The following is a 27,125-nucleotide window of genomic DNA, read 5'->3' on the forward strand; positions in this document are numbered from 1 at the left end:
TCTTAGTCCAATCAGTAAATATCGGCTTACATCGCTTTGCCAATACTACTAGCTTTTTAACCCTATTGTATTACTGATCCGTTAAAACTGATTAGACGTTTAACACGAAATGTTAAAAGATTTCCGAATCCGAGTTTCACGTTTACTTACACAATCACCAGATGTATTTAAGCATTTAACAAACAATATTAAAGACATCACCGCTAGTGATGTATTTATGTGAACTACTACAGAAACACGCCCAGTAGTCGAAAGTTTAAACATTAAACTCGTTTAATGCCAAAGGGTCAACGTCAATGGCCTTATAACAAATACACAAACAATCACAAACCAGTAACAAGGAGCATCACAACAAAACTCCACAAGCAACACACTACATATATAATAAAATGCAATAAACTTTTAGCATTTAATCAAACCACGCAAATACGCATTGTTGTGATAAAACACCTGCACGTGAGTTGAACAGTGCGCAAACATTTTTATGAACAAAATGCTGACTTGTGCGTGCTATTTAAGATGTTCCACTTATAAGAGTGACGCCATAAAAAAACGCATGAACGAACACAGGCAGATAGTCGGTGCGTATATCATATACACAGTGCTGTGGTGTACGATATGAATGTATACAATTGCCTCAAAATAACCTGTTTTATCATGTAGTAATCAGACACTCCAATTTTAACTATTTCCGACATTCTGTCATTTACGTGTATGGCTTATTCGTCGAAATACACGATAGTCCAAAATGCAAAACATAAACGTTGTATTCAAGTCATCGCTTTTGACAGCCTCTTGTTTTGTTAACATGGATTAAAAACTATTTCATCATAACTGATATTTCCAATTCATATAAATCAATAGAGTGTCTATTTGTTTTCTCGAAATACAACTAATATCACTGTATAGGTATGTGTTCATTGATATTTTGTATAAGATTAAAGAGACACACTCTTATTCAAAAGCAAAACATACACATGTATAGCACACATACATTTTGAGTAATAAACCTTTTAGTACTTACTAAATAATGCAGTTACGGAAAACAATAATTACGAATAACAAGATTGTAACCGTGTATTTCATAGCTTAAAAGAAAAAATGAATGGTGAGTGCTAAAATATTTACTGTCATCTACTAACGTCTCATAAGGTAGAAATACCGTGTTTTCTGCACCATTCTTTCAAATTAAACTCAGTATCCTTCAAAAGAACCATTGTTTTCGACACTTATTCATCATTTGTGGTATATTAAAACATTTGTATCAATTGTGGTAAATATTATTTGGGGGTGAGAGTTCATCTTTAAGGGTCACGTTGTATAGGTAAATGCCATAAATATGTTCAAATTGTCTTTGAAATTGAAATTGAAATATTGTCAATTTCAAACAAATCCTTTTCAAACGTCTTGAATGTGTTGAGTGTTATTTTGATAAAGATGTTTTATGTCGATACGTACCAACTTCGTACAGTCTACAAGTTTGTTAAATACAATATAACACTTGTATCTAACGCAAGTAGGGTTTCCTAAACACAAGCGTATTTGCACACCCGTACTTTGCCTTAACAATGCCCTCAAGTTTTCGAATTGTTTCTATTTAAACTGTATCAGTTCCAAACTCATATTAAGTACAGTTTGAGCCATACCCGATTATAGCGTTTTGAAACAGTTGTGAAGGTTTCCAGTTGAAAACAGTATTTTCCCTCCTAAATTTACTTGAAACATGACCTGAGTAGAAACAGATGGTAAACAAATATTTGAGAGATGGCATTAGGTTTCTTACTGGTTATTCATGCACATTATGAAAATTTAATTACGCAAGCTTTTCTACCATTCCTGTTGAGACAAACCATCTTTAAATTGTGCGTTTATCTTTTTGAAACAGTTTTTATCAATTATATGTTCATAAAACATAAAAAGACGTGTCAGTATGAACATATTCGGAGCGTTATTTAGACAACTTAGAACGTCTCCAAGTGTTACTTGAATATGTTGAAATTTATTTCAGATATTTCAACTTCCTAGGTAATAAAACATTTTACTTCTATGCATTCTATATGAATACTGACACATGGAATAAGGTGCAACTAGGCGACTTCATGCCATTCATTCTAATGAAAAAATTAAAGTGAAGTGCAACCAGAGACGTATAACGATCCACCGGAAACCTTTTAAACGAGATGATTTACGAATTAAGCAAACAAGCGAGATTTTCGTATATTATGTGTACATTAATGTTCTGATTCATAGCATATTTGGATGTGTGTAAGTAACGCTGCAGATACGTAAAGTCGGTTCTTGCTTAAGTTATCACGTGCAGATATACCATGTCCGTTCCAGTTGACATTATCACTTGCATATATGATATGTCCGTCCTTTTTGAAGTTATCAAGTGTAGATATATTATGTCCGTTCCTGTTAATTATCACGTGCAGATATATTATTTCCGTTTCTGTAGAGGTTATCATTTGCAGATAAATTATGTCTGTTTCAGTTGGAGTATTACGAGCAGATATATTTTATCCGTTCCTGTTGAAGTTATCACGTGCACATATATTATGTCTGTTCGAGGTGTAGCTACCACGTGTAGCTATATCATATCCGAACGTGTTGAAGAAATCACGTGCAAATGCAGTATATCCGTTCCTGTTTAAGTTATCAGAGCATATTGCAGGGCAAACCACTTATAATAATGAACTTTTGGTAGAAAATAAAAGTAATGAATCGCGTTATTGATGTCAATACCTTTGGACTCCACACCATTAACCAGCCCAGCTGAGTTCATACCTCGATAATGAAACGCACTTCACTCCTTAAATTATCATTCAACAGTACATCAGAGCAAACTCATTCGTTGACTTTCCACATGGGACGGTTAGTTTTTTTATCAATAACGCAGCAATCATATATGCCGAGACTTATCAGTATTGTTTTAACATGAAACACTTCATACTCTCTTGAGAACTATAGTATCAATGATCACATCATGTGGTGATGCCACACCTAATGTACTTTTCATATTGGTCTATACATACTGAAAAGCGTTGTTCTATATAATGTTAAACAAATTTGACTATAACCGTTTCAATAACTACGTGTCGTGTAGTAGCTCTTTGTCTATATATTGCAATTGTGTGGGGGAAATGACGGACTTGGTGACGCTTGTATTCAGTTGTTTTGAAAAATAAATGAATATGTTTACCCTTCCACTGTTGGGGTACAATGTAGTTAAGTTAATTTATAATAAGGAAATTCCCGACTCGTACTAAAAGACAACCTCAAGACAATTGCAAGCAACTAATGCACATATAAGAATTGAATATGCATTATATTTCTTTCTATAACATATTTACTAAAAATAAAAGCGATAAGATAAAAAAATACATAACAATTCCATAGGTATTGCAAAACTAAGGGAAAACACTCAGTTTTCAATAAACCTAAATTTGATATGTCCATATGAATCGTTTTCTGTTACAAAACATATTTGCTAAAAGTAAAAACAATAATATAAAAAATACATAATAATTCCATAAGAAATGACAACACATAGGCCAAATACTCAGTTTACCATAAACATAAAATGGAAATGTTTTGTTCATGCAGTATACTATTTCTATAGGCTATGACTATCATGAATACATTCGTCATATGACGTTGTTTTTTTGTGCATATTTCAATATAATAGTAAACCAAGACAACTTCAATTTGCATACGGGGAACATTGGAAATAAATTCAAATGAAATCCATTTATCAACCAACTGAAGCCGTCTTTATTCTGGGAAATGTCCTTTGAAAAGACAGACGTCAAAGAAAATAAAGGAACAGGGAAGGGCTATAAAAATAAAATGCATGGAACTTAACCATATTTTGCAAAGAGACATTTTATCTTAATTGCTACTGATCATGAATTATAAATTCGGAATTGAAGTTCCATGCGACAGCCCAGTGTCTGTGTTTGTTGATTGGTAACGATGGAGTGTCTTTGTCCCAATGTGTATACTTTCGGTTTCTTGCTGGAAGAATAAATAGATAATACTTAACAATAACAGTGTAAATAACCATACTTCGTACAGTCTAATCATCGTTCATAAATGTATATAATGTTTTCTTCTTTGTTTCTGATGCTTAATATTTAGATATGATACTACATGCACATTTATCACTACATTAGTACAGGAAATATACTGCCAGTACAACATTTACTCGCCAAAAATATACAAGAAGCAAAGCCAAGCATGCATTTAACGGAACACAGAACGACAGCATTGATGGCAAACATATTTATTTCAATTAAAAATTCACGAAAAAATAACACGATTTAAGCAAGATTTACAAGCACGAATGCACGTTTAATGCATACCTACTAAAGGTTCAGTATGTAATGCATTTGAACCTGTTTTTTGATATGTATTTGCCGTAATAAATTCTAACGTGTACATGATCATGATCCAAATTGCTATTATACAAAGAAATGTATAAAATACTTTCAGAACGTTGTGGATTTCATCTGGGTCTTTTGTACCCAAAGAATGGTCATCGTTATGCTTTTGTAATATATATTTTAACATGAGAAAAATGACAATCATATATTTAAAGTTGAGTCAAGATCAGTAATCCTTCGCAAGCACAATCATTTTTAATATTTATTGATGTCCTTGTGTGTGTGTGTTTTAAATTTAAACATAGTAATTCTGCAATGTGTCCAACTTTAAGTTTGTACAATTCGACAGATAGCTTGCCGGCTCCTTGATATTTAGGCTTGGATATAGCGGAAAGGGGGGGAAATTCTGTATGTATTTTGGCATAATTCTTAAAAGTATTTGGAATAACATTTTGAATTTACTATCTGAAATTTGTTATATATTAATTATTCACCTTTATCAAACTCAACATTATCCACCCCACTGCGGTGCAAAAAGGAAAGGGGAGGGGACTCTAATAAATGTTCGTGGTCATGATTAGTTGCATACATAAATGAAATAGTAATGTTAATTAAAGCTTAATACGATTTTCCAAAGTGAAACTCCAAACATGTTCTTCAGCCATTAATAGTTCATATGATACATGACCCTTATACATGTTTAGTAATCAGTTTTAGTGAAAATGTTTGGACGTTTTAGATATTAACATTTCAATGTAGATTTGTGTTTTATGTTTTTAACCTGCGCGTTCAATACAGAACATAATTTTCATAACTAATGAGGGTGTTTTCTTAACAGTACATCCCTTTTGAAAATGTATGAAATATGTAACAGTGTGTTTAAATAGTCAAAATTAAAGGTTGTTCTGTATATATTCAGGAAATTACAAACAAAGACAAACTCGTAGCATGCACATGAACAGGTAAATTCAAAATAAAAATTAATTTAAAATTATACATATTATTACATATCCTTAACCGCTTAAAAATGAAAGAAAGGCTATTTCATAAAGATAGTGTCCGAAGTCTTAAACCCTTAAAGATATTGATAACGCTTCTTACAAAAAACAATATAATTATTTATTTACTGGTAACTGGACATATTTTTAAAATAATATAACTATTTTATTCATATACAGCCTGACTACCGATCCATGCTGATACATGTCACCAATCACATCAGTCTTATGTAAAGGCTGTGTCTGGGGGAAGGTTTATCCTTTCTCTAATAACTCCAGTTGTAGTAATAGTGTATGTTCCAGGACAACATCCCCATATGTTTGCTTAGTGTCCTCACTTACCGTTAACTACATTTGACATGTTGTTTGTGTTTCTTCTGTGTTGTGACTCATAGAGTATTGTTGTCATCAATATAAACCCTGGTAGTTTTACAAAGACGGAATGCCGTTTTATGCAATATAATTCGTAATACATAGCCCATATGGCCATAAAATATTCTGTAAATGCTGTTTTGCGACATAAACATTTGCTCAAGACGTTTTTGACAATATATAAAGCGCAAATATTTTAATGAGCGACATGAGAAGCATATCAATATTGTGTAAAAATCGTTTTCGGCTACAGAAATGTTTTCCTTTCTCCAGAAATGTGCATAGATGTTTTATGTTACCTTTTCCATTTGATGTCGTTTTGGAATTTTACTGAAGAAAGCAGACATTCAGTCGTGGTTTGCAGACATCTTCATCCTTAAAGTATAACGAGTGACATATAATACACTGGGTTTAACTGATGCAATTTTATGCGAGTAAAACTAGATTGTATCAACACTATATATTCTGAATTGATGTCTTGTCTGTTATGAAATTAATCAGTTTTTTTATGCACGGCAAACATTTCTGTGTGAGAATTCTTTAAAATCGCCCACATTTTCCTATTATTTGTAGAGACAGATACCTGCGTTCAAATATCATTCTCGTAACATTCTCAAACAAATACGCAAATCAAGTACTTCAAACAAATTGTAAAGAAGGTCTCTTAGAACGTTATATTAGTGTTCCTGAAAACCAATAATTGCATGCATTAACTTTTGGGAGACGATTGGTTATTGATCGTTCACTCTCACTCCATTCTATCAAATTGCGCACTCGAACTGAATGTAGTTCGTTTAACAAAACATGTTACCATCGGTATACCTTATATTTCGAATTATTTCAATGTTTACGAATTTCTACTTACCAATGACCCCCCCCCCGCCCTTAAGCACTATGTGTACTATAGTATTTCTAAAAAAATAGTGGCCATAAACCCCTTATAAGTTTCCGAGCGTTTATATGGATCAAGGGGATAGTCGAACCATAGCAGATTCCTTACCATGAGTTTGCTGCGTCCATTAGAAATTAGAAGTTCTGAGCTTAAGGCCACTTGCCATTGTTTCCATAGTGTTACTATGATGGTCATTCGTGATAAGTTTATATTACAACTACGGATCGTAACTAATGGACAATCTCCGCTCCGAAGAAAACAAATACCAACCCAAAATAAATGTATTCCCAGGTCAGTCGAAGTATGTGATTTTCAATGTTAAACGTCTGTTTGTAGACAAAGCATGGCCGTGATTTACGAATCCGTCCGTCTTAAAACATTGACTAATGTGACAGGAATTGACGGTCATAGCCATAGGGAATGTTTGCTGATTGGTAATGAACAGCTGAGAACGTTGTCCCCAATATACAGAAACACGAGAGAAACACGAGATAATATTCTGTTCTGTTTCCTTATTCACGACCTCAACTGTCACAGTTTATGATAATTGTCCATTGGTTGGTGGAAAATGATTAAAAAAAATCCTGAAAAAACGTCAGAGGCTGTGATCATTTCTTTATTATCTAGTCTCTATTTTTCCATTGCTTATCTTTCATGTCGTTTTGTTACACCATACGTGTGAGAAAATTGTGGAACAGCGCTAAGCTTGTTCAACAGTTTTGCGTTCCGACTTAACTACTAGTATCTCATATTACTAGCTTAGTTCATAAGTTCAAATATACTCTTTAGACCAAGATGACGATTGCGTACCAACTCTTACAAATGACAAATGTTCTTTGTTGTTTTGCATTGAGGTTTACTTCGAAACTGACCTATTTTAAAGAGCTTTCGAGTTTCAAACAATATATATAAAATGTTATACCTTGTTTCTGGTTGGAAATAACTATCACATATTTTTTCTGGAATACAAATGTAAAATATAGCAATACCACTTCGCAAGTTAATTTGAATAAAAAAATACTAAACTAGACACACAATTCATTTTCGCGTTTGTGGCACATTGGCCAAAGGCCAAGACCATTTAGTGATCGCGTTTAAAGAGTGAGGTCAAAAGCCAGAACAATGTCTGACAAAAAGGGCATCTTTAGTCGAAGACATTTTTTCTTAGGTTTAAAGAATGGAAGAGTTACTAACGATTTTTATAGTTTAAATGTTGAACATTTATAGAACACTCTTTCGTGTTACAGGTGTTGCAGAACATTAGGTTTACAATATTAATAAGTTGCAATATCTTGCAAATGTCTATTTCACAATATATCATATTATCTGTGAATCATTTATAATGCATCGTCCCTAAAAGAGATTACGACTAAGTCGTTATAGTATGTCTCGAAACAAACTCAACTAATCGCCTTTCTGTTAAACAAGCTCAAATGAAAAAAGCTCAAATAAGTCCTGATATTACTGGCTTACGTCTTGTTTCGGATTACCTTGAATGCGCGCATAACGTCTATAACATTAACGAGGAATGCTTTCAGAGACATAGAGTGTGTCCATACAGGCATAAGTAGTGAAGAAACGTGTTGATCAGAGCTTTATAGTTCTCAAACTTAAGAGCATAGCATATATCTATACGTGGCGGTAATAGAACTTACCATTTAAAGCGGGTCATAAAAACAACGAATAGTAGACATAATATAACCGTTGTGTTTTCATTATTTTGATATTACGATAAGTCAATTCAAGGAATTATGGCAATCTTAATGCATTCAGCTTTTCAACCTGACAAAGTAACTTACATGACAATTTCCTTGTCATTGCTGTATTATTCTTTCCGTCGTCAAAACGCAAAAGTAAAAACATATTGAGTTTCAAAAGAGTTCATACACAAAATAATTACAATACTGTATTACATATGATAAACTAAATATAAATATTTTTCATTACATTTAGTTTTGTTTTGGCAATGGAATTTAATGATGGGTAAAATTACATGTAACTTTTAAGTCACACAACATTTTTAATTGTAAGGTTAGCATTGCACATTATTATTTTTCATTAAAACATTCCATGTTTTAATGATAATACAATAAACAAGAAGAGGATATAATTTTATATTATCCCTTTATACATTTAAAACCTTTAAATTGAAACAAGCTCGTATCTGGTATATCAAAATGTATATTACTAAAGCATCTGAATCTGTGATGTCTCTAATTACATTATTTTATAAAACTATAAATTTGCATTTGGTAAAGACCTTTAAAGAATGATTTTTTTCAGGGGAAATATCTACATTGCAATGGCAGTTGGCATGGCAACATGCATAAAACATACGATATAAGAACTATCTTGTTTAGATTCGTTTCAAAGAAGAACATGTCGTTATACAGAAGATGACTCGTATGTCAAAAATCATGTTTTGCTTTAATTCATCATAAATACTTCATTGCCTTATTGTCAAGTAAGTTCATTATTACACGATATTTTACAGAGCGTCGCTCATATATTAAAAATTGAACGAACAATGCGTAATACAGTTTAAGACACGTTTGGTCGAGTTACAAAAAGTTTGACGACTAATTAGTTGGTTATTTAGAAGTTATCATTTTGAAAGAATTTGCAACATGTGCAAGCATTGAACGTTGCTCTTTAACTAATGAATTACTAATGTTTACCTCGCAGATATTTTATAAACTAGTAAAGTAATTTTGTTTTTTTCTTTTAAGAATACTATTTGTTGAAGTGTAATGGAAATTACGCGTAAATGATACATGTTTTACAAGTTTTTTAGTGTTTTAATGTTGATTTAATTTGTAACAAATTAATTTAAAAATTAGTTATGAATCAACGTTGGATCACTTTATTTCTATTGATTCGTGCTAGGTATATTTTGCCTGGTTTAACTCGTTATGATAGAAAATTGGAGCTAGGAAATTAAATTGAAATGTCTACCTGGTATACTGTGTTTAATTACAAATTAAAATTCATAATCTACAGCTGTTGCTCTATTTTAAACCAACTGTTTTTTGGTCCCATAAATAAACTTGTTTAATCTTGTTTAATGTTTGTTCCTAATTTCAAGTTAAAAGAATAATGTAAATTGCATGTTCAGGATCCAGATTGCCATCAGCCTACCATAATTTTCATCAAGCAATTATATTGGAGATTTATCTAAATTATACAGTTTCAAAATGTAATTACAATTACTACACCATTTGTCAAATATGCATTACTTTGGGGACACTACACATTACCATCAAACTGTTCGAAAAGAAATACTATGCTCATAACAGTTCAATTTGTAAGATTAAGATTTGTAAGTCTAACATATGTGAAACAGAATGATGGATTATACAAATAATCATTATATTGAAAAAATCCTAGACAAAAAAAATACTCTTGGAAATCTATGTGACCTATTGACTTCCGCCCGTTCCTCATAACCGAAATTTATTTGGTTTAAACCATGACATGGGGAATCGGGGGTACCATTCATGACTTTTAGAGGAGTTCAAAGGAGTGTTGGGGTCTCCCCTTTTGATCCGCTACTGATGACAATACCTGCATTTGATATAAAAACAATTGTTCTTTTCAAGTATGCATACAAAACGTTTGACCTGACCTGTAGTCGACTTCTTGCGCGAGTTTAAAAACAATAAAACAACATTATTTACCGTCATTTTCTGATAGAAAATGAATATTGGCACAGTACTTAAATACTTCAGAAGAACCGAAGACAATAGGAGGTCATCTAATAGTTATTTGAAAACAGTGTTATTGTCGTAACTTGTTATGTTTGCCAGGTGAAAATTTAGAAACCCTCCACTATGGGACGCTAATCATATTTCTCTACAGTACATTCGGCATCCACACTTTCATGTACATGCGTATCTTATATAACGGGTCACAACGAAAATAAAAATATAATACTTAGTAATACTGAAAACAAACTCATTTTACATATACCTTACTACACATTGTGTCATCTTCGTTGTTTTTTGTTTAAGTGGTTAAACTGTTCAACACGCATGATATTTTATTATATTAAGCATAGGGATTTGCAATAATAATGACTGCAAATCGAAAAACCACTTCGGAAGTATTTCATTTACAAAAAGAATATTAACAGAGGTCAAACTAACAATTTGATTACTTTTACTGTCTATCTTTTGAATGAAAGTTCTCCGCCAGAACCTTTTCCTTTCAGGCAAAGTTTTTATCTATATTACAAAGGATGCTTTCGCTGATTTTGTAATTAGTTTTCATTTTTCTAAACGGTTTATGTTATTGCAAAGGCTGTGATGATTTACAGAGTTCGCAGCAGGATGCGATCAGCATGTTGAACTATCGTGCAGGGAAGGAAAACATTCGAGAAACGGCGTGATTCCATTCCAGTGTATTATATATCCGCCGCTTTTCCAATGAACGTTTAGCTTCACGGTGACAGGGCTTGCTTTAGTTGATGGTCTTTGCTACTATGGTGCCAACATAAGTAATGATATCTACGATAACCTGGACATTTTCTTTAAGAAAACAGTTATGTGTCTTAGTAAAATTAATAGCCTTCTAAAAAATTGAACAGCTTCCAAGGAAATAATTAAGAAAAACTCCGTTAAGGAACTTTTGAATCTATCAACGGTTTTTAATTCATAAAAAACACATCGTCTTCACTTCAGGGCAATTAGTTAAATTAAATTAACTTGTATCAATTTTTGAAAGTGAATTTATCAAGATGAATCAATCGGAAATAAATAATGGCTGTTTGCCATTGCTGTGTAATAGTACAGAAAACGGGACTAATCCGGCAATAAACAAGATTACAACCGTTGAAATTGTGTCTCTCTCCACTTTGTTCATTATAATTGGCGCCATTGGTATCATTGGTAACGTTGCCGTTATTTATGCCGTGTTCAGTGACGTTAAGATGCGAATGTCAATGACCAACATTCTGATAGTGAACCTTGCCTTCTCAGATCTGTTCATACTGGTGTTTGGAGTACCGGAAATTGTGCAATTCATGATTAACAAGGGCTGGCTTTTAGGCAGCATAGTATGTCGTCTTGAACGTGCAAGCCTTGTGGCGTCGCTTTACGTATCCGTCATGACGTTAGTGGCGTTATGTGTAGAAAGGTAAGTTGATTTATTTTAAGTTTATTCATATTATAGTACATATATAATGGTTGAACAAGTATACAGATCAAAATGTGAGCAAACATTATATACAGAATTATAATTATATATAATAATCGATATTCCTCATATAAATAACAATAAAAATGTATAAGTGTTAGGTCAGACGTTATTAACAATTGAAATTACGGCCATCCCCTTTGTAGTCAGGTCAAACTTCTTTCGAAATTTATTTCATTGAAGGATGTTTCACAATTGTCAGTTGTTAATTTTATTCTAAGTAATGAGAAAATGCGAATTAATAATTAACAGAGGAATACAGAGATAACAACCATTGTAAGCAACCAGTCTTCCATTTGTACAGACTGATAGTACGCTTATTCGTTAACTGTTTTACAGTTTTGTTGCTGCAATGGTAGACTTGTATTATTTATTGCATTACTTACAATTATGCAAATAGCTGCTATCTTGCTTCAATGTGTGCCATAATGTTATCTATAAAAACGTGATGAAGTCTTAAATTGTTGCAGCAGATCCCAGTAATTGTATTTTGCAATAAAAATTATCCCACAGAGATCTTGACACTCGGCATACCGATTATGTTAGATTCTCTGCGGCGTTAAGTACGATATGGATAAATGATTTCTCAAGAAATGTAAATGTTTTCATATAATAATGTTTTACAAACGTACTAAATTCCATTAACAACATTTTTACAAATCACGCTTTCTTCTGGAACTTTGCTGCCTACAGTAAACAATATTTTAATAATATTGTGTCATGCGTATGAACTCATGCGTTTTGCACTAAAGTATGTTAGACATATGCGTCGTATTGGTCAAATTTCAGCACATATGTTAACTCTAATATAATACCATAGATCAAGTGAAACATCAGAATCAAACCAAGTAGATATCATGGCCAGGCGAAGGTTAAGACAGATCTGCTTACGCACAACCAAATGTCACATTCATTTTCAGAAGGCAGTTAATCGAATAACTAAACTTACAAAACAGTATAGGCAAAACAACTAATTGGGCTTTTCCTACTTTTATAAACGTTGATCGAATGATTTAGCATGCTACGGCACACGTACTTTGACAATGTGTGAATAGCCCGTAAAAATAAACTTTAAAATAAAATACACTTTGCTTTACCTATCTTGCTGGAATAGAAAAGAACATTCTTAAGAATTTGACAAAATAGTCTCTTTCACCTTTCACAAACTCATATTTCCCAAACATTGCTGAAAATGGCTGTTGTTCAACACTTACTAAGCTTCTGAGAAACTTACTTACAATTGAATTGTATTACAGATACAAAGTCTTATTTGAATATCATCAGTAATGAAATGAAATAAGTATTTCATAAATGCTTTATTATACTGGTAACAAACCTGACTGAAAACATGAATCTGAATTATTGCAGACTTTCTAAAACATACATTTTCACGTTGACGCGGACAATCTATAATATCCCTTTTTATATAGAATAATGATGTATTTTTCCTGTAAGGTACAGATGGAAGTATAATCTTCACTTGTTGAATATCTTGCCAGTCAATAGTCAAAATTATTTGCCTGACTGAGGGGAAAGGATTTTGACAATTGGCCGATAAGCCATTCAAACAGCGTTTATTACTGTAGTTGTTCGCATAAATATCATAAAAACTTGTTTGACTATAATATTTAATAATATGAATTACACATTTTTAGATATCTAGTTTATTTCTGCCTCATCTCTGTACAATAATGATATTACAAATACTTATTGACGCATAAAACACAAAGTGAACAGCCATTTTTTTCAAGAATGATTAGAGACTTAACAAAACATGTTTTTTTTACATAATTTTGAAAAAAATTGTATGAATTGTAAAATTACCGGTCGAACTGTTAAACTTACTGAAAAGAAATTAAATATTTTTTTTTTCTCGTTTATGTTGTTACTTATGATAGCAAAATGAAAGAATATGCAATAAAACAAAACAAAACACAATTCGATATTGTTGACCGTCTACTGAATTATTGACCTGTCGATTAGCAAAATTCACGTAATAATAAAATGTATCGCAAAGAATTGAGAGGAAAATGCTCACGTAGTGCATGTCATATAAACATCAAAACTGAAGCTCAAATATTACTTGAAAGGTTTGAACTAAAACAAGTTACATCACTTAATTAAATCGCGGCGGAAAAATGTCAAGAAAATTAGTCATTTCTGTATTGGGAGCCATAATACGGCTGTTGCCTTCTCCTGTGATTGTTCAAAATTGCAATCGCCGCTTACATCCAATATGGAGGGATTCATTTACAGAAGTCATACATGCTTGTCATCAGATTTCCGTCGGTGTTGTTAATCTAATAATAATTTTGTGTATATGCGTAACGTATGGTTTATTTGTTTAAATTCTAACATTAAAGTATGGTTTCTTTTTTATGAATCAGTTTCATATATAATACTTTTTTGGCATTTTTTTAGCTGACACACTGAAAATGTTTCTTGTATTGAAAGCGGATTATACTTCTGTAGATGCATATAGCAAAACACCACATTTTTGTTCGAACACATCTCGATAAACACTTTCCCGTTTGCTAGTTTCAATAATGGTCTCTTTTGATAGGAGTTAGTTTTAATATATGTATGCATATAATTCAAAGGTTAACATAACGATTTAAAATACTATTTTTATATAATTCTAGTTGTATTGTTTGTGCAACGCATGGTTACTTATTGTTAATATATTTCAAAATGATTTTAGGTAGTGATTGAAAATCGGACCAAAGTCATAATCGATCATCGAAAATAATCGGACGAGCCATTTCGATCAATCATCGATTATATAATCGAAACGGAACAAGTGAATATATTACAAATATATCCAAAACTATATTGGTTTGTACATACATGTCTTGAAATGAATAAACATATTACAATCAGTTATGTTTTATATGCTGTTTTGTTATACATTCCAGGTTACAATTGATAATTTAGTAAAATGTTTTAATTCTAAAATAATTGAGAATAAAAACTTGATTTTTCCACACTACAAGTATATACCAGACAGTAGTTTTATATTTGTTTAAAAGATCAACCATAAACTGATGAATTATTTATCAGCATTTTCATCACTTTAAAACAGATATTACATAATTTGGAACAAAAATAAAGTACAAAATGTATTTACATGTACAATTTTAAAAAATGTTCAAACCTTTTACATGAAATACTTATCAATTATCATGACATAATGTTTTAATGAATCTATTATTTTTCTAGCAAGATATAACATGGGGAAATGCTGAATAAATAATCATTTTTACTTGATATTTTTTTTATATATTTGATATTTATTATATTGGATTGAAAATTGTATTGGATTGCATCATCTCACATTCAATTTTTAATCGTTTTGAAAATATATATGTGTCTGATACAGAAATTGATGAAAATTGTAAATAAAGTATTATCATTGTGCATACCGGAAATGTTTTATTCTCTATATTATCGTTTGAAATATGTATTACTCATGGGCTTTAAGCTTATAGTGAATAAACTTTCTATCTATCTATCTATCTATCTATTACAATGAAGATGATTTTTTACATTAAAAAGACACGTTCGTCCATGGGAGCTGACATTTTGAAACGGATAGTGCGAGAGTTAGCTCCCCTGATTTCTAATTGCCGTATAACCCCGTATAAGTCCGTCCCGTTTCCCGTTTTAAAGAAAATCAGTACATACACAACACGGTTACTTCCCTTTGCCGTACATTAGCAATAATCGATTATGGAATAATGAAATCGACTATCGCCGACCTCGGACACAAATAATCGACTTTCGACAATACTCGATCATCGTTTTATCTCTAATTTTAGGACAACAATATGATACACTAAATCAGACAGAAGTCCACAATTCCGAGTGTAATATATTGACTATATATATACTTATCATTGATCGACACGTAAGGATGATTTGAAAAAGAGGCGTGTCCTAATTGTATGTTTCTGGTCCATATATCAGAAACATAGTTAAGTGTTTTTTTTCTTCCGTTAACAGCCAGCGACGATTACTATTATAATGGTATTAAGCGCTGTCTCTAATGCATTATATTGATAAACATCATCGCTGTTTATTCTAAAGAAGTTTTTTCTAGACCAAAATCTGTACACGACTAAAACTCAAAATAACAACTTGTATTCATTTAGTATGCATATTTGAAGGCCAGATTTTGATAACATACACTAATTTTCACTATAAAATAACTTGAAACAATTAGAATGTTTTTCCTTTTTGGTTGCATTGATATTATTAAAGACGTAAATTTTGTCCTATCTAGGACAACGCTTAAAAAACGTATACATTTGGGCCTAACGTTTATAGCATTAGAAACGTAGTATTGAAAACAACAACATGCTTTTAAATAATATTAATGACATTTAGTTTAAAATAAGGAATTCCATTTCTTTTTAATAATTGACTTACGGTTTTGCCTAATACCATGTTTTACCTTTCGAGCTTTTCTATTTTAACTATTGAAATTGTTCTCAAAAACATGCGGAAAGGAACTGAACATAATAACACGGTGATGCCGAACATACAAAGAAAAATCTCAACTAGATTAAAATGCAACATTTAAATCCAGATGAGAGAATTGTTTGATGCATTAACATCACCAGGTAATGCATATGCGCAGTTGAATAATAGAAAACGATTTATGTACTTTACTTCGTCGTACATTAATGTTGTCGGCGTTCTTGGCGAGATGGAACAATTTTTGAGTCCACACATAGCCAAGCATTCAAACTAGCTTGAACTCTTAACAAACAAAGATGATTATTTTCTCTACTCCTGTTCATAAAAGAATAACAAATATCACCGTTGTGTGGCCAAGTGCTTCAGTGTATAAACATTGATGATAGCAGCGATCAATAAGTTCGTAACAACGTGACGCATGTTGCAACTCCACCTCACTGTTTGAATTACAATGTACTAAAATGCAATTACAAGAAATATGAATGAAAAACTGCTGGAAATTTCATGGCCCCTTATCTGTTAAACTGTCACATTTACCAAACTATATGTAACCCTAAACATTAACTAACCTGTTTTTTGTCCTATTGGGTAGACCAGCAACTAACTTGTTCAAACAGAATACAAAAGAATAAGACAACAGTTACCTTAAGAGTATAGTTAATAAATGCATTATAACAAACATCAAGTTCGTCGTTTTGTTTATTTGCACACGGATGATGATGTTAGCTTTGTATACTGGATGTTATTATAGACACCCTAATATAAGATTTAGTTTGTATATTTCATGATGGTTATGTACTACTTTGGTTTCAGAATTATATCTAAAATATACGTTTCTCAGCTGTATCGGTAGAAGTATAAACCTCAAGCACTTTTTGAAAGGTTTTAAATTTACCATCCTGAACTGTTAAGATACCCAATTTATTAATGGTTTTGAATATCCTCTGAACTTTATAACATTTCTTTGTTTTCATGGTTGCGTTTGGTGTCAATTCTAGTGAGATAAAAGTAGTTCTAGGACGTTATCATTTTTTTCTGATTAATATTTGCATATTTCATACAAGCAATCTTAAGCTTTACATTTCCATTCCTCCTTTAAATAATCTTGTTATTCAGCCCCTTTACAACCTACCGTGACGTTTCGTGACGTCAGACGTACTTTGTTAAATATACACAACATTCATACAAAAGAGACGAAATTACAACTTTTAATGCACAAATGCTGTATAGCAAATAGTTTACTTGATTGATATCTTTTTTATTAAATATAAATATTCCGGTTATGTTATGTTAGCGAAAACAAACCAACATAACGCAACGCATTAATCACATGCGAATAACACAGGATAATAAAATGGGCAAATATTAGGTGTTTCTTAATATGTAAATGAAGTGTTTAGAAACACCATATTAAAGGTGATTGTAATTGCAAAACAGGAAAAAATATTATTATAACATAGCTTTACAATTCGCTTAACCACTCTTTCTGTTTCCATTAGTCAAAATATTTATTTTTATTTTTAATGTTATCTATCATTAAATTAGAATAAACTGAAAGGCCATGCCACCTGCGGAAAGTTAATAACATAATTGTTAGACGTATCCAGCCGTATCTAACATTACATCCCTCGTAAAATTAATTACATGCCTATTGACCAACCTGCTACGATATCATGCAACAATTGTATATAAATACAGGCAATGATTTAATTGGCAAAAAACTCTTTGATTTTCGTAAAGCACTATAACCTGTCAGAATACCCGAAATACTTACGTATTTGATGTTGGTTAATTACTTCCTGTCTTTATATATTAACGCCTTCAGCCCTGCGAACATATGGTTATCTGCGTAATTTATAATCAAGATAGTTCAGAACTGTAAAATGGTATCAAAATTAGATTTCCAACTAAAATGTGAGATAATTCAATTACCTTAGCAATAATGCAAGTTTTGCTGCCATCTACGTGAATAATGGTGAGTGACAAGAGCCTAGGGTAGAAATGTGATGCGTCTGTTGTATAACAAGAATTTTGTGTTCCGATAAAAGTTGTCTTGCTTCCATTAACATATTTATCAAAGCAATTGTACACAATTGATCTGTAAACAAATTAAAATCCATCTGTTTTTTTATTGTCGAAAATGTGTAAAAGTGGCATTAAACCTTATTTCATACTCCAATAAATATGGTGATAATTAAAGAAGTCCAACTTCAACACAAATTATTTATTTATGAAACAACGTTTCGGTCATTAGGCCTTCATCAGGTTGTATGTATATAATGAACAGGAAATGACGTCAACATCAAATGACGTCAACGTTGATAACGTCAATATAGCATATATTTTTGCGCAAAATAATGTCTTATAGGATCTAAAGAGATACAAGTATACTCCAATAAATCAATTCCCTATTTCTTGTTTTAAAACTCTTACAAAGATCAAAGAACATACAGCTATAGTTTGGAATTAAAGTGATAATGATTATGGAGCTTATCGTGATCTCATTGAGACAGATGGCCGCAAAAAGTACTAATATATATACCCCAATACATACAAACCGAGTTTTAAATTGGACCTCTCCTCCTCATTGTCCAAGTATGATTATATCTAATGTATAAAGTACTCTATTCAATCATTTTCCTGTGATAGGTGGTGCTTTAATATACAAAGAGGTAGTCTTAAAATTCTGAAACACAATTTGAATTTTATGTAAATTATTGATGTCCTTTCATCACCATAACCGTTGTTATATATATCGCATAACAATCATACCGTGCACTTTGGTATTCTGTCCGATATGAATGTAACTTTGTAGGGAGTATTCCAAGTATCCAATGTTTTCAACTGCCTGTGGAATAGATTGATTTTTTGGTGAGTTGATCATTTACATGTTAATTTTAAACTTTTCATGCAAATTATGCAAATTGATAATATTTTGTCTTTTTTTATATCAATTTTGAACTCGAATACACGTTTAAGAATTGTCATCATCTATGTGCCGTCATCGTTGTCGTTCAATACGTAACTTACAGCTGTAAATATTGTAAATTTCAAATGGAAAATGGCACTGGACTGAAAATTGACAACAGGCAAACGTGTCGCCGCTGACCATTCTAACCTTCTCGTATCGCGCACCAAGTTACCGGCAACTAAGCGTGCGATTTTATAAAATAAAAATTATAATCACTGGCGTCACTATACAAGTTTAGCTTGTGTTTAAACAATATATTAGTACACTCACTAAAAAGTAATATGATAAATAAAGCGTTTAAAACGATAATCTCTTTGTAACTGTTTGACGTAGATTTGAGGGTTTCTGGTGAAAATGCCAGCCTAACACTAACAAATGGTTATGATACTCAATTATTACGGAACAAAAACGTTAAAATCACGCATCACAGTGTGACAAGTTTTTCGTTTTTAAAAAGGTCCAAACTCGCCATTTCCCAACCTTTAAAGGGGCTTCAAAATTTCACACGTATAGGGTTGATGAAAATATTCTATAAAGATTTGCAGTATCGCAGAACACGATTTATAATGAAATACCGGAAGTTATAACACTTAATTAAATCGCAGCATGAATTGATCAGAATATTAATTAGCCAATTCTGTATTGGAATACTTAATACGGCTGGCGATTTTTCCTGCGAATATTCATAGATTTTTATCGGCGATAACACCTAATATGGAGAGATTCATTTACAGAAATCATACATCCCTGTAAATAGAATTCCGTTTATGTTGTTTACTTTATAAAGAGTGGAAATGAAATCGGTATTGCGCTTTTGGATGTTAAATAAGGTATTTTCTATGACTAGGAACACCGATGTTATTTCATCATGTTCATATTCTGTCGAGAATAAATAGCTTAGCAAGATTTTATTGAACTACTGGATCATAAACGATTATACGACGTCTTATAGGTCGCCAGATGCATGCTGTTTTACGATTCAATCATGTCCATGCTATATTTTTTGTATTTTACCAACATTAAAAGTATTCTGAAAGTAAATGATGCTTTGTAACATTTCATGATTTCCTTGTTTAATTCATATTTGATAGTTGTTTCTATTCTTGTAAATTCAGATTTAATTATTACACCATCTTTTATCATGGTTTTGTCAAGAACGATATATTTGTTTGTTATATTTCAAAGGTGAGTAAACTACACACAGAATAACGTCACTTTTTTCCAGGAAAGGATAAATTGATCTTTGTAAAATTATTCAATTGCAGATTATACTCTGATATCAATAGGCATGAAACAGATTGTGTAGGGTTTTATACAATTAGAAGTAGAATTATGGTAGGTGGTCATTAACATGATAAACCCAATTAAACAAAAGAATACGACCACGCACTATAAGAACAAACATATATTTTGTGTATGGTTTCAAGCGTTTCATCGTCATACACAGCGAGTAAAAATGAACAAAGTTACACCAGACAAGCCTTCACCCTCATTGATTCACGGTGTATTCGAACCTAAAATGTAAAAACAAACACATACATTTTGAGTTAAATACATCTTATATAGATTTAAATAAACGTTTTGCATTTTGCTCATAAAAATACAAAAAAGCGGTTGGGCCTTCCTACGCATTACTATTACTGGTATTTTTAATTGTTCATTTTAAACATGAAAAAGGATTTAAGTTTGACTTGTCGAATACATTTAAAGTAACAATGAGTTATAATTGTTGATCTTCAAACGACTTTATTGATGTGAGGGCTTATTCTCAAATTCTCCTGAATGAGGGTTTCTGGACATATACATAATTTAGATATATATCTTTTACAAATTGTTTTACCATAATATATTCTAAAACGATGACGTATCTGACAACATGGAAACGCAGCGTTTATTAACAACAAAAGGTATTTCTAAACGAGAATATATTTTTACACATTGCGTTTGCCGGTGATTTTACTGATTGGAAAGTTACTTTATACTTTTAATCGTTACTAAATACACAGCGATGCTCATGGTGGTATAAATCATGCATATGAAATACACGTGCTTTTGTGATATAACATATCGGCCACCTGCTGAATGTTTACGTATCCAACAGTCTTAACATCTTATTCATATAACAGTAAGTACATTTCTGTTTACCAACATGTTACCGTACACCATTCAGGCAGATACCATGCATCAATTGCATATACACAAGAATTTTATAATCGCTAAACAATTCCGTTTCTAAAATAAAGAAATACTCCTCGATTTTAAAAGGTTTCGTTCAATTGCGCTCTATACCTGTCAGAAGATATGTGATTGTTTAGAACTTCTTTTTGCTGGGTAAGTTCATGTTTTTTCAAACTTACGCCTTCGACTGCGTCATACACAATCTAGATGATTTAGAATTGATAACTATTCACAAAAATTAAAAATTTGAAAAGAATTCCAAAGTTGAAGATAGTTTTAAGTTAAAACAACACCTTTAAAATAAATTTTGATGTGAATTACTACAGTACATTCACTTGAAAACAAAAAAGAACAGTAAGGCCCTGAATCAGTACTTCATTATAAATGCATTGGAAACTACTAAGACTAGCCTAGTAGTCAATTAAATATAATCTTCTTTAAAGGCCCAATGTAAGGGCACATGCGACACTAAACGAGAGACACAAACACCACAAATAGACCTCACACGCATCCAAATGAGATTTATCGCCTTGTTAAAGTCAGTTAAGCACATCTTGAACAAGAAGAACTGGAGATATAAACTAGGTTACATGCACACAACCTCACACTCGTCCTAACATTTATCAATTTGTTTTGTGTCGTCATCGTGCAACACACATTTACCAGGAACGTAAGCGTCAGAGAGAAAACATGTCATTCTAATATACGCTCATTTGCAAACATACGTTTCCTTGAACGAACATTATGAATACCCATAGGACTTGCAATCGGTTCAGAAGTCTTTGCATACCAAAATACTTTAAAAGGGGAAAGAAAAACAATCAGGCAATACGACATGTCCAGAGAGACAATAAGAGGTTATTGTAATGCCTCGCCGTCGCAGTGATTCTTTCATGATTGAAGTTTCATGGATATCTGATTTATTGTCAGATGGCGATATCCATAATGATATAAACCATGGTTATAGAGAAGATGCAGAAAGCTGCACTATGGCTGCCTATCTTATCCAATACGAGAAAGTCTCACTATGCCTCCCTATCGTATCGAATGAGAGAAAGTGTCACTATGCGTCCCAATCTTATCTAATGCGAGAAAGGCTCACTATTTCTCCACAAATGATATAATGCGAAAAGGTGTCACTATGCCTACCCATCGGATCTAATGCGAGAAAGTATCAGTATGCCTCCCTATTTTATCTAATGCCAGAAAGGATTACAATGCCTCTCCATCTACTCTAATGCGAGAAAGTGTCACCATGCCTCCCCACCTTGTCTAATCAGAAAAACTGTCACTTTGTCTCCCTATATTGTCTAACATGAGAACGTGTCACTATGCTTCCCATCTTATCTAATGCGAGAAAGTGTCACTTTGCTTCCCTATCTTATCTAAAGCGAGAAAGTGTCTCTATGCCTCTCCATCTTGTTTAATCCGAGAAAGTGTCACTCTGCTTCCCCATTTTATCTAATGCGAGAAAATGCTACTATGCCACCACATCATATCTGATGCAAGTGGTGTTTGATGGTGAGTTGAAGTGACGTTTTGAATTGTATATGTCCTGTTATCAAAATCACAATAGCCACTTACTAAGGTGAATGTTTGTAACACAAGAGCCAGGAGACTATATGTTTGGGTAGTACTTCATAACATCAAACTTGACACAAGTCCGCATGCACTACCTCGATGATATATTAAACTTGTTGAGAAAGGATCCGAATAAAGGATGTGTATAAAGAGGTCTCGAGGTCAAGTCATTTGGTGGTAAAAACTCTTACTTTCCACCCGACACAAATAACAATTGGAAATAGAAATTATCAATCAAATTGTCTTTCGAAGTTCCTACTATTATGCTATTTGTCGATTTCTTATACGAGAACATGTTTTCTATATTCTTAGTGCAAATATGTTATCCTAATTAATGAAAACAAATTTAAGCGTTATATAATTATATTTGACCGAACACCATGTGTTCATAGGTTCATGACTACATAAAAGAACAGCTGTGTTCGATTATATTATTTCCTTCATCAACACTCTAAGTTTTGTATAGTGCATTCAAATCCTGTCAGTAATCATTTAATTACAGCAACTGCTTCTCTAAATGTACACGATGGAAGCAGGTATACGATAATTACATTTTACGGCAATAATGTAATCCTGTTGTCTGCATTCGATGTTTATAATAGCGATTGAATGAGTATGGATTAGTCTGTAGACCTAGAGATCTTTTAATTTTATTCACGGATTCTATCTTATAATCTTATGGATCAATAGCATATCATTATGCAGTTTTTTTATATTGAAACCCTGTTGCACCTTGTCCTGATATATTTAAGTTGTTTTAGCGTCTAAGCAAGAGAAAATGACGACATGAAATCAATAAAACTTTATGTCTGTAAATAATAGAAGTAATGAAATATATGGTATGCCGCCTTAGCTTACTTGCCACTGTGTTTGTGGTGTTTTGTGCTGTTGTTCCATGTTTCCTGTTTGTATTTTTTGTTCTATGTCTTTGGCGTTTACCCTTTGTCATTAAACGAGTTATATGTTAACTTTCAACGTTTGGCTACTTAGCTTGTTTTTGTAGTTTTTCACATAATATAAGTTTTAGTCAAGAAATGGTTATGCTATATGTGGCCGGCTGCTTCAATAAGATTATTCCTAATGTCAATCAAGTGTATTAATAGTGTACGGTAAGCAAATAAAAATAATGTTGAGAGTAATGTCTACTAAAATGATTGATCCCAGAAGATTGAGTGCGAAAATGGAACAACTTTCAATTTGTTTAATTCCAAGCATAACTGGTCGAAGATCATTGCTGTACAAAGCTTTCTCTGTAATATGGTTTACTAAATATTTCCTTGAAACATTCCAAGAGTTTTTCTTAGATAGTTTTCTAATATGTTGTTTCCAACATAAAATTTATTGGAAAGTGTGATGCTCACGTTATACCGGAAACCTTTATAGAATCGGAATCCAACAATTGGTCAGAAAATAAGGGAAGTTAACAAAAAATAAACATCATCATCGTATATAATGTCCGTTCCTGTTGATGTTACCACGTGAAGCTATGTACAGCATGGGTGAGAACGAATAACTGCGAATCCCGATCTTTTGGTGACAATATAAGTAATTAATTGAGTGATTGATGTCATAACTTTCGGACTCGACACCACTTACTAGTCCAACTGCGTTCAAATCCCAATAATGACATCGTGCACGCAATTCACTCCTTATATAATCATTCAACAGTAGGTCTGGGCAGACTAATTCGTTGATTTTCGACGTGAAACGATTACCTTTGTTATTAATAGAACAGCAATCATATGCTGCCGAGACTCATCAGTATTGTTTAAACATGAATCACTCCATACTCTCTTTAAGACTAAAGAATCAATGACCATATCATGTGGTCACGCCACAAATGCTCTTTTCCAATTCATTTATACATATTGAGAAGCGATGTTCTATACAAATGTTAAACATATATGACTATAACCGTTTCAATGACTACTTACTGTGTAGTATCTCTTTGTCTATTTACTGTTATTTTGTTGGAAAATGACACACAATCTTCTTCTATTCAGTGGTTTTGAAAAATAAATGAATATGTTTATCCTTCCGCTGTTGGGTCGCAATGTAGTAAAATAATCTTACATTAAGGTATTCCCGGCTCGTACTTAAAGACAGACCCATGACAAATGCACACAATTAATGTACATATAAGAACAAGGGCAGTAATGTCAGGTGCGTCCATGCTTCCCGGTTCTATGTTTTGAGTGGAAAATGTCCTCGATTCGGTGAGTATTGCCACTGTTTTCTATACGTTTCAAAGATAATTTTAAGAAACGACCTTAGGCACCGAATGAAGAGCAATTGCTAGTTTACGAAGACGCTTGTTTTAGATCAAAATAATGTCTGTATTAAAATATCTCGTGAAAACAATGCACGTTCTTACTAGGCTTCCCGACTCACTCAATGCATTTTTTGCTTCAAAACAACTATTTAATACCGTTCTCTTGCGTATAAACCCCACTCGATGATTTGTTTTAGACAATAAAAGTATTGCTATTGTTTTCTGAATGCAGACAGTCAATTTTAGAGTTAAATTGTCCTTAATGATTGTTTAGGCCGGTGGCCTTTATTATATAAATGAATGATTTGATTCATGTTATTTATCGAATGAACAATAACGCATAGTATTGTTAGTCTTAGGATGTATGTTTTGTCAATAACAAACAATATTTTCTTTAGTATATGACTTGTGTTTTACATCAGAAACGACAGTAGTACAGGAATGATACTGTCAGTACAACAATCACTTCAAAACTAAACAAGAAGCGAAGCCAAACATACATTTAAACGAAACACCGACAGCATTGATAACATACATGTTTATAGCAATTGTATATAAAAAAAGATACACGATTAAAGCTACTGGAAGACTTTACAAGCACACATGCACGTTTAATGCAAACCTACTAAAGGTTCAGTAAGTAATGCATTTGAACCTCATTTATGATATGTATTTGCCGTACTAACTTCTTACGTATACATGGTCATGATCCAAATTGCTATTATACAAAGAAAATTAAAAAAATACTTTCAGAACGTAGATGATTTCATCTGGTGCCTTTTGTACCCACACAATGGTCACCGTCATGCTTTTGTAATATATATTTTACAAAATCATATATATATATATATATATATATATATATACATATATATATATATGTATGTATATATATATATATATATATATATATATATATATATATATATATATATATATATATATATATATATATATATATATATATATATATATATATGAGAAAAATGACATACATTTAAAAGTTGCAGATCAAAGTAGAGTCAAGATCAGTAATCTTTCGCAAGCACAAACATGGTAATATTTCTTGATGTACTTGTGTGTGTTTTTATTATTTAAACATAGTAATTCTGCAATGTGTCCAACTTTAAGTTTGCACAATTCGACGGATAGCTTGCCGGCTCCATGATCATTTGGGCTCGGATAAAGCGGAAATGGGGGGATAATTCTGTATGTATTTTGGCATAATTCTTAAAAGTATTTGGAATTACTTTTTGAATTTACTATCTGAAATATTTTATAAATGAATTTATCTTTATCAAACTCAACATCGCCCCCCTCCACCTTCTGCGGTGCAAAAAGGGTAGGCGAGGGAACGCTTACAAATGTTCTTTGTCATGATTAGCTGCATACATATATAAAATAGTAATGTTAAGTGAAACTCCAAACATGTTCTTTAATCATCATAGTTCATCTAATACATGACCATTATATATATATATATATAGTAATTAGTTAGATTGGAAATGTTTCTACGTTATAGACGCGCTGGCAATATTAACATTTCAATGTAGATTTGTGTTTTATGTTAATAACGTGCGCATTCAATACAGAACATCATTTTCATAACCAATGAGGTTATTTCCTAAACAATACATCCCTTTTAAAGATGTATGAAATATGTAACAGTGTGTTTAAATAATCAAAATTCTCAAAAGGTTGTTCTTAATGTATTCAGGAAATTACAAACAAAAACAAACTCGTAGCATGCACATGAATATAGGTAAATTGAAAATTAAAAATGAATATAAAAATATCCATGTTA

General features: G+C 32.1%; 1 protein-coding gene across 2 annotated transcripts in view; it reads left to right on the top strand.

Moving 5' to 3' along the window:
- The window catches only part of LOC128227752 (neuropeptide receptor 15-like), a 168,774-nt gene that overhangs the window by 46,784 nt on the left and 94,865 nt on the right, over nt 1-27,125 (top strand). The window contains exon 1 of one of the 2 annotated variants that reach the window (XM_052938560.1): nt 11,068-11,780. The exons of the other annotated variant lie outside the window; for it this stretch is intronic. Within the exon in view, the coding sequence (XP_052794520.1) occupies nt 11,383-11,780 (398 nt within the window). The 5' untranslated portion in view covers nt 11,068-11,382. Of the gene's footprint in view, nt 1-11,067; nt 11,781-27,125 lie in introns of those variants that run through there. 2 annotated transcript variants of the gene reach the window in all.

Source organism: Mya arenaria, chromosome 3 (genome assembly GCF_026914265.1).
Source record: "Mya arenaria isolate MELC-2E11 chromosome 3, ASM2691426v1".
Classification (NCBI taxonomy): Eukaryota; Metazoa; Mollusca; class Bivalvia; order Myida; family Myidae; genus Mya; species Mya arenaria.